This window comes from Scyliorhinus torazame, chromosome 8, assembly GCF_047496885.1.
Source record: "Scyliorhinus torazame isolate Kashiwa2021f chromosome 8, sScyTor2.1, whole genome shotgun sequence".
Classification (NCBI taxonomy): Eukaryota; Metazoa; Chordata; class Chondrichthyes; order Carcharhiniformes; family Scyliorhinidae; genus Scyliorhinus; species Scyliorhinus torazame.
Genome location: NC_092714.1, coordinates 157,930,958 through 157,939,492, shown reverse-complemented (window position 1 = coordinate 157,939,492; position 8,535 = coordinate 157,930,958). Strand labels below are relative to the sequence as shown.

At 69.1% G+C, this 8,535-nt stretch overlaps 1 protein-coding gene across 1 annotated transcript in view; it reads right to left on the bottom strand.

Moving 5' to 3' along the window:
* sms (spermine synthase) overlaps positions 1-5,435 on the bottom strand; it is a 200,369-nt gene extending 194,934 nt beyond the window's left edge. Inside the window, exon 1 of the mRNA XM_072514447.1 lies at positions 5,290-5,435. Within this exon, the coding sequence (XP_072370548.1) occupies positions 5,290-5,335 (46 nt within the window). The 5' untranslated portion in view covers positions 5,336-5,435. The remainder of the gene's footprint in view (positions 1-5,289) is intronic.
* Between the last annotated feature and the right edge of the window lie 3,100 nt (positions 5,436-8,535).

Here is an 8,535-nt window from a genome sequence, read left to right as displayed (position 1 = left end):
GGGGGGAGTTGGGGGGGGAGTTGGGGGGGGAGGAGTTGGGGGGGGGAGGAGTTGGGGGGGGGGAGTTGGGGGGGGAGGAGTTGGGGGGGGGAGTTGGGGGGGGGAGGATTGGGGGGGGGAGGAGTTGGGGGGGAGGGAGTTGGGGGGGGGAGTTGGGGGGGGGGGGAGTTGGGGGGGGGGGGAGTTGGGGGGGGGGGGAGGAGGAGTTGGGGGGGGGGGGAGTTTGGGGGGGGGGGGGGAGTTGGGGGGGGGAGGGAGTTGGGGGGGGGGGAGTTGGGGGGGGGAGTTGGGGGGGGGAGTTGGGGGGGGAGTTGGGGGGGGGGGCAGTTGGGGGGGGGGAGTTGGGGGGGGGAGTTGGGGGGGGGAGTTGGGAGTTGGGGGGGGGGGGGAGTTGGGGTGGGGGGGGAGTTGGGGGGGGGGGGAGTTGGGGGGGGGGGAGTTGGGGGGGGGGGAGTTGGGGGGGGGGGGAGTTGGGGGGGGGGGGGAGTTGGGGGGGGGAGGGAGTTGGGGGGGGGAGGGAGTTGGGGGGGGAGGGAGTTGGGGGGGGGAGGGAGTTGGGGGGGGGAGGAGTTGGGGGGGGGGAGGGAGTTGGGGGGGGGGGGAGTTGGGGGGGGGGGAGGGAGTTGGGGGGGGAGGAGTTGGGGGGGGGGGGAGTTGGGGGGGGGAGTTGGGGGGGGGAGTTGGGGGGGGGGAGTTGGGGGGGGGAGTTGGGGGGGGGAGTTGGGGGGGGGAGTTGGGGGGGGGGGAGTTGGGGGGGGGGGGAGTTGGGGGGGGGGAGTTGGGGGGGGGGGAGTTGGGGGGGGAGTTGGGGGGGGGGAGTTGGGGGGAGTTGGGGGGGGGGGAGTTGGGGGGGGGGGGAGTTGGGGGGGGGAGTTGGGGGGGGGGGAGTTGGGGGGGGGGGAGTTGGGGGGGGGGAGTTGGGGGGGGGGGAGTTGGGGGGGGGGAGTTGGGGGGGGGAGTTGGGGGGGGAGTTGGGGGGGGGGGGAGTTGGGGGGGGGGGAGTTGGGGGGGGGGAGTTGGGGGGGGGAGTTGGGGGGGGGAGTTGGGGGGGGGGGGGGGAGTTGGGGGGGGGGAGTTGGGGGGGGGGGAGTTGGGGGGGGGAGTGGGGGGGGGGAGTTGGGGGGGTGGGGGGGGAGTTGGGGGGGGAGTGGGGGGGGGAGTTGGGGGGGGGGGAGTTGGGGGGGGGGGAGTTGGGGGGGGGAGTTGGGGGGGGGGAGTTGGGGGGGGGAGTTGGGGGGGGGGAGTTGGGGGGGGGGAGTTGAGTTGGGGGGGGGGGAGTTGGGGGGGGGGGAGTGGGGGGGGGGAGTTGGGGGGGGGGGAGTTGGGGGGGGGGGGAGTTGGGGGGGGGAGGGAGTTGGGGGGGGGGAGTGGGGGGGGGGAGTTGGGGGGGGGAGTTGGGGGGGGGGAGTTGGGGGGGGGGGGGGAGTTGGGGGGGGGGGGGGAGTTGGGGGGGGGGTTGGGGGGGTGGGGGGGGTGGGGGGGTTGGGGGGGGGGGGAGTTGGGGGGGGGGAGTTGGGGGGGGGGAGTTGGGGGGGGGGTTGGGGGGGGGGGGGTGTTGGGGGGGGGGGGGAGTTGGGGGGGGGGAGTTGGGGGGGGGGGAGTTGGGGGGGGGGAGTTGGGGGGGGGGGGAGTGTGGGGGGGGGGAGTTGGGGGGGGGAGTTGGGGGGGGGAGTTGGGGGGGGGGAGTTGGGGGGGGGGGAGTGGGGGGGGGGAGTTGGGGTGGGGGGGGGGGAGTTGGGGGGGGGGTGGGGGGGGGAGTTGGGGGGGGGGGAGTTGGGGGGGGGAGTTGGGGGGGGGGGAGTTGGGGGGGGGGAGTTGGGGGGGGGGGGGGGGGGGGGAGTTGGGGGGGGGGAGTTGGGGGGGGGAGTTGGGGGGGGGGGGGAGTTGGGGGGGGGGGAGTTGGGGGGGGGGGAGTTGGGGGGGGGGGAGTTGGGGGGGGGAGTTGGGGGGGGGGGGGGGAGTTGGGGGGGGGGGAGTGGGGGGGGGGAGTTGGGGGGGGAGGGGGGGGGAGGGGGGGGGAGGGGGGGAGGTTGGGGGGGGGGAGGGGGGAGTTGGGGGGGGGGAGGGGGGGGGAGTTGGGGGGGGTGGGGGGGAGTTGGGGGGGGGGAGGGGGGGAGTTGGGGGGGGGGTGGGGGGGAGTTGGGGGGAGGGGGGGAGTTGGGGGGGAGTTGGGGGGGGGAGTTGGGGGGGGGAGTGGGGGGGAGTTGGGGGGGGGGGGAGTTGGGGGGGGGGGAGTTGGGGGGGGGAGTTGGGGGGGGGGGGTTGGGGGGGGGGGAGTTGGGGGGGGGAGGAGTTGGGGGGGGGGAGTTGGGGGAGGAGTGGGGGGGGGGAGTTGGGGGGGGGGAGAGTTGGGGGGGGGGAGTTGGGGGGGGGGGGGAGTTGGGGGGGGGGGAGAGTTGGGGGGGGGGAGAGTTGGGGGGGGGGGAGTTGGGGGGGGGGAGTTGGGGGGGGGGGAGTTGGGGGGGGGGGAGTTGGGGGGGGGGAGAGTTGGGGGGGGGAGAGTTGGGGGGGGGAGAGTTGGGGGGGGGAGAGTTGGGGGGGGGGGGAGAGTTGGGGGGGGGGAGAGTTGGGGGGGGAGAGTCGGGGGGGGGGGGAGTTGGGGGGGGGGGGAGTTGGGGGGGGGGGGGGAGTTGAGTTGGGGGGGGAGTTGAGTTGGGGGGGGGAGTTGAGTTGGGGGGGGGGAGTTGAGTTGGGGGGGGGGAGTTGAGTTGGGGGGGGAGTTGAGTTGGGGGGGGGGGAAGAGTTGGGGGGGGGGGAAGAGTTGGGGGGGGGAAGAGTTGGGGGGGGGGGGAGAGTTGGGGGGGGGGGAGAGTTGGGGGGGGGGGAGAGTTGGGGGGGGGGGAGAGTTGGGGGGGGGGGGGAGTTGGGGGGGGGGGGGGGAGTTGGGGGGGGGGAGTTGGGGGGGGGGGAGTTGGGGGGGGGGGAGTTGGGGGGGGGAGTTGGGGGGGGGAGTTGGGGGGGGGAGTTGGGGGGGGGAGTTGGGGGGGGGGAGTTGGGGGGGGGGAGTTGGGGGGGGGAGTTGGGGGGGGGGAGTTGGGGGGGGGGGGGAGTTGGGGGGGGGGGGGAGTTGGGGGGGGGGGAGTTGGGGGGGGGGGGAGTTGGGGGGGGGGGAGTTGGGGGGGGGGGGAGTTGGGGGGGGGGGGAGTTGGGGGGGGGGAGTTGGGGGGGGGGAGTTGGGGGGGGGGAGTGGGGGGGGGGGGGGGGAGTGGGGGGGGGGGGGAGTGGGGGGGGGGGGAGTTGGGGGGGGGGGGAGTTGGGGGGGGGGAGTTGGGGGGGGGGGGGGAGTTGGGGGGGGGGGAGAGTTGGGGGGGGGGAGAGTTGGGGGGGGGGGGAGAGTTGGGGGGGGGGGAGAGTTGGGGGGGGGGGGGAGTTGGGTGGGGGGGAGTTGGGGGGGGGGGAGTTCGGGGGGGGGGGGGAGTTGGGGGGGGGGGAGTTGGGGGGGGGGGGAGTTGGGGGGGGGGGGAGTTGGGGGGGGGGGAGTTGGGGGGGGGGGGGGGAGTTGGGGGGGGGGGGGGGAGTTGGGGGGGGGGGGGGGGAGTTGGGGGGGGGGGGGAGTTGGGGGGGGGGGGGGGGGAGTTGGGGGGGGGGAGTTGGGGGGGGGGAGTTGGGGGGGGGAGTTGGGGGGGGGGGAGTTGGGGCGGGGGGGGGGAGTTGGGGCGGGGGGGGAGTTGGGGCGGGGGGAGGAGTTGGGGCGGGGGGGGGAGTTGGGGCGGGGGGGAGTTGGGGCGGGGGGGGAGTTGGGGCGGGGGGGGGAGTTGGGGGGGGGGGGGGAGTTGGGGGGGGGGGGAGTTGGGGGGGGGGGGAGTTGGGGGGGGGGGAGTTGGGGGGGGGGGGGGGGAGTTGGGGGGGGGGGGGGGAGGGAGTTGGGGGGGGGGGGAGTTGGGGGGGGGGGGGGGAGTTGGGGGGGGGGGGGGAGTTGGGGGGGGGGGGGAGTTGGGGGGGGGGGGGGAGTTGGGGGGGGGGGGGGAGTTGGGGGGGGGGGGAGTTGGGGGGGGGGGGGGAGTTGGGGGGGGGAGTTGGGGGGGGGGAGGAGTTGGGGGGGGGGGAGTTGGGGGGGGGGAGTTGGGGGGGGGAGGAGTTGGGGGGGGGGGAGGAGTTGGGGGGGGGAGGAGTTGGGGGGGGGAGGAGTTGGGGGGGGGAGGAGTTGGGGGGGGAGGAGTTGGGGGGGGAGGAGTTGGGGGGGGGGGGGGAGGAGTTGGGGGGGGGGGGAGTGGAGTTGGGGGGGGGGGGAGTGGAGTTGGGGGGGGGGGAGTGGAGTTGGGGGGGGGGGGAGTGGAGTTGGGGGGGGGGGAGTGGAGTTGGGGGGGGGGGGAGTGGAGTTGGGGGGGGGGGGAGTGGAGTTGGGGGGGGGGGGAGTGGAGTTGGGGGGGGGGGGGAGTTGGGGGGGGGGGGGGAGTTGGGGGGGGGGGGGAGTTGGGGGGGGGGGGGAGTTGGGGGGGGGGGGGGAGTTGGGGGGGGGGGGAGAGTTGGGGGAGAGGGGGGGGGGGGAGTTGGGGGAGAGGGGGGGGGGGGAGTTGGGGGAGAGGGGGGGGGGGAGTTGGGGGAGAGGGGGGGGGGGGAGTTGGGGGAGAGGGGGGGGGGGAGTTGGGGGAGAGGGGGGGGGGGAGTTGGGGGAGAGGGGGGGGGGGGGAGTTGGGGGAGAGGGGGGGGGGGAGTTGGGGGAGAGGGGGGGGGGGAGTTGGGGGAGAGGGGGGGGGGGGAGTTGGGGGAGTTGGGGGAGAGGGGGGGGGGGAGTTGGGGGAGAGGGGGGGGGGGGAGTTGGGGGAGAGGGGGGGGGGGGAGTTGGGGGAGAGGGGGGGGGGGGAGTTGGGGGAGAGGGGGGGGGGGGGAGTTGGGGGAGAGGGGGGGGGGGGAGTTGGGGGAGAGGGGGGGGGGGGGAGTTGGGGGAGAGGGGGGGGGGGGAGTTGGGGGAGAGGGGGGGGGGGAGTTGGGGGAGAGGGGGGGGGGGGGAGTTGGGGGAGAGGGGGGGGGGGGGAGTTGGGGGGAGAGGGGGGGGGGGGGAGTTGGGGGGAGAGGGGGGGGGGGGAGTTGGGGGAGAGGGGGGGTTCCGCAACATCCGGAGCCCACGCTGCGGCCGGCAGTGAGCGCGGCGCCCCCGGGGGACTGTGGGCTGCCAGGCCGCTGGGCCGGGTTCCGACCCGGGCTCCTGCCTCACTCTGCCAGCCGGGCCCTGTGGCAGGCCGTCACCCACCCTCGGGCTGGGTCTCACACCGTGCGGGATTCCCCAGCCCAGCAGTCGCTGCCTCAGGCCCCGCGGTGTTTGCTCCGGCTAATCCGTGCTAGACTCACCTGGTGCCGAGAGGCAGAAATCCAGGAGGTGCTGTTGGGCTGCCATGGCTCGAGCTGCTGCTGGCCATGCCGAGCGGGAGCGGGCCGATCGCGCCCCGCCCACCGATCGACCCAACGCCCGCGCCCCGCCCTCAACTCGCGCCGAGCCCCGCCCCACCGACCGAGCCCCACTGATTGAGACCGCCCGCCGACAGAGCTCCGCCCACCGACCGAGCCCCGCCCACTGAGCTGCCCATCTTGCCCGCTGCCAGCCACGCCCTCTGAGCCTGGCTGCAGACACCTGGGCGCGGGACCAGAGCCTCTCTTTAGAACCACAGAAGGAGGCCATTCGGCTCATTTTGTCCATGCCGGCCCAATGACACCTTGGTGCTCTTTCTCATCCCACCGTCCTGCACCCGGTCCATAGCCCTGTACCCTACAGCACTTAAGGTGCAGGTACTTTTAACAATTTGGAGTACCCAATTACGGGGCAGTTTAGCGTGGCCAATCCACCTGCCCTGGGTTGTGGGGGTGAGACCCACACAGACACGGGGAGAATGAGCAAACTGACTTCCGGTGGCGGTGATGTGCTGAGCCGACGCACATCACTTGGTTCTCCTCCCAACTAGAACCAAAAGAGTTAATGTTCGGAGATTTCTGGCTCAAAAAGCCACCACAAACTCTCCCAAACTTATCCGGGACAAAGACCAACAGCGGTGAAGAGGATGCCGGCGAACAGCAGCTCTGAGAGCTGACGAGAAGGCAGGAGTGGCGGAAAGGGGCACGAACATCGGGCGGACGGACCGGCGGGCCCACGAGGCGAGGAGGAAGCCCCGAATACCCAAGTGCAGGGAAGACCGGAGACCCGAGCGGCGGTGCCAACGTGAGTGACGGCCTCCCCCTCCCCACCAGGGGACAGATAGAAGAGCTTTTAAAAAAGGAACTGGCCGCCATGAGGGAGGAGATAAAAACCTAATTCCAGGTGGAGGTGAAGGGGGTGGTGACGGAGGCGATGGCCTCCCTTTAGCGCACGAAAAATGGCCAGAGGAAATAGGTGGAGGCGCAGGAGAGAATGATCCTGGACCTTGAGAGTGAAAGGTTTGTGTCCCTGGAGGCAGAGGTGAAGCGGTTGGTGGCGGTCCAGGGGAACTTGACGGGGAAGTTCAAGGACCAGGAAAGCAGGTCTCAGCGACAACATTGTTGGTTTGCCAGAGGGCAGGGACCCAACAGACTACATTGCCCAAATGCTGGGCAACTTAGTCGAAAGGGATAGCTTCCCCAATTCACCAGAACTCGACTGGGCACACAGGTCGCTCCGGCCAAAACCCAAAGCAGGGAAGCGATCATCGCTAAGCTGCACCGGTACCAGGACCGGGAAAAGAGCCTTTGCTGGGCCCGACAGACAAAGCTCATCGGAAGGGCACAGAATCCGGGTCTACCAAGACATTGGGGCGGCCTTGCAAACAAAAGGGCCAAGTTCAATAGAGCGAAATCGTCGCCCTATAAGAACGGGGTGAGGTTCAGCATGCTGTTCCCAGCCAGACTCTGGGTCACATACCAGGGGAAGGAACATTACTTTGGCAGCCTGGCGGAGGCCAATGAATTTGTGAGAGCGAACGACCTGTGTTGATCTCCAAATTTCTTTCTCTGTCAGTCTGGCCTCAATAAAAGTTGAGACGGATTCGCACGTAAACAGAAGTTATTTATTTAGCTTGCAAGCTTGAATCATCTTACAGAAATGTAACAGGACATCCAGCCTCTTACACTCCAGAAAACGACTGAACTAACAGACAAAGGGATCTCTGCAAAATCAGTTCAAATGGTATCAAGTTTCACATACTCGACGGACATAGGTCAGCCTATGTCCCTCCTGACCTGTTTAATCTATTCTGATTGGCTCACTTCCAATCCCTTTCTCTGGCCCCTATCAATGAAGCATCACCCTCATAGACACACCTCTTCCTGCTTTTTCCATGCGGTCTCAAATTCCTTTGTCCCTAACTGCAAAAATCAAAGTGGCTTATTTCTACATTACATTAACTAGTATCTCTAAAGTAACTATTTTATATCACATTCGTCATTCCCTCCTTTTATCATTCCATGATAACCGAACTATCCAATCTATAGCTACGGTTCCTCATCTAAAAAGATCCGTCGCTGCATTTCCAATTCCTGTCTTAGCCCCCCTTCATCTGCCTCACCCTCATGGATTTTAACAGTTAAATTTTTTTTCTCGGTGATTGGGGCGGTGATCTGATCTAGTGCACCCCGCATTCTACCCATCACACATTTAAGGATGGCCAGGCCCACAAAGATGCAGCCGATAGCTACCACTAGATACATGGCCATATTTATCAACCAGTCCTTCCATCCTCCAGATCCCCAGTTACCCCAAGAGTCAGGATCCTGCATCCCGTCCAAGTGATCCCGTATGCGATCCATAAATTTAGTAATGTTAGCGGTCAAGTCCTGAACACCCATGATCCACTTGCCCTGTACTATGGCGCATACCCCACCCTCACGGGCCAGAAGATAGTCAAGAGCATACCGGTTCTGCATTGCAAACAACCGTAGCTGAGACAACTCCTTGGTTATTGCCCCGAGGGCTCCCAAGGTTTCATTTCCCAAGATGGTAAGGCCGCAAATAAAATAATTCCGATCACTAACAGCCAAGGAACCCCCCACATCTCCCAGTGTCAATACGCTCAGAATGCCCCACCCGGCTGAGTGGCCCCGGTTGGGTGCAAGAACCTGAGGTTTTTTCCAGTTCTCGCAAAATTCAGCAGAGACTGCCCGGCGTGCTAACTGATCCTTGTTCCGTGTGGAGACTAGCATCACAATCAGCATATCGGTTGCGTAAGGACCTCCCAGTAGCCCAGTTTATCCAATTTTGAAATGCCCATTCGGGCCGCCCAGCAATGCAGAAAGCCCTATTCCCAACAGTGATATGAGAGACATTCGCCCAGCCACAAAGGAGCTGGAGGCCAGCGTTCAATGGAACGCAAGTGATGTTGTAACAAACGCATTGGCCAGACGCCTGGGTGATATGGCACCTCCTGTCCGTACAGGTGGGAAACAGACATGTTATATTTGTGTCCACCTCTACCAGCAAACAGCCGTACCCTTCACTGCTGAAGCAATTCTCGTACGACCGGGAATCCCTATTGGGAGTGAAGTGGCTAGGTATGTACGCCCTCCACCGTCGCAGCCTATCGTACTGTGAATGGGGATTACCCCGAGGAAGGGGAAGGCAAATAGCCGGTGGTG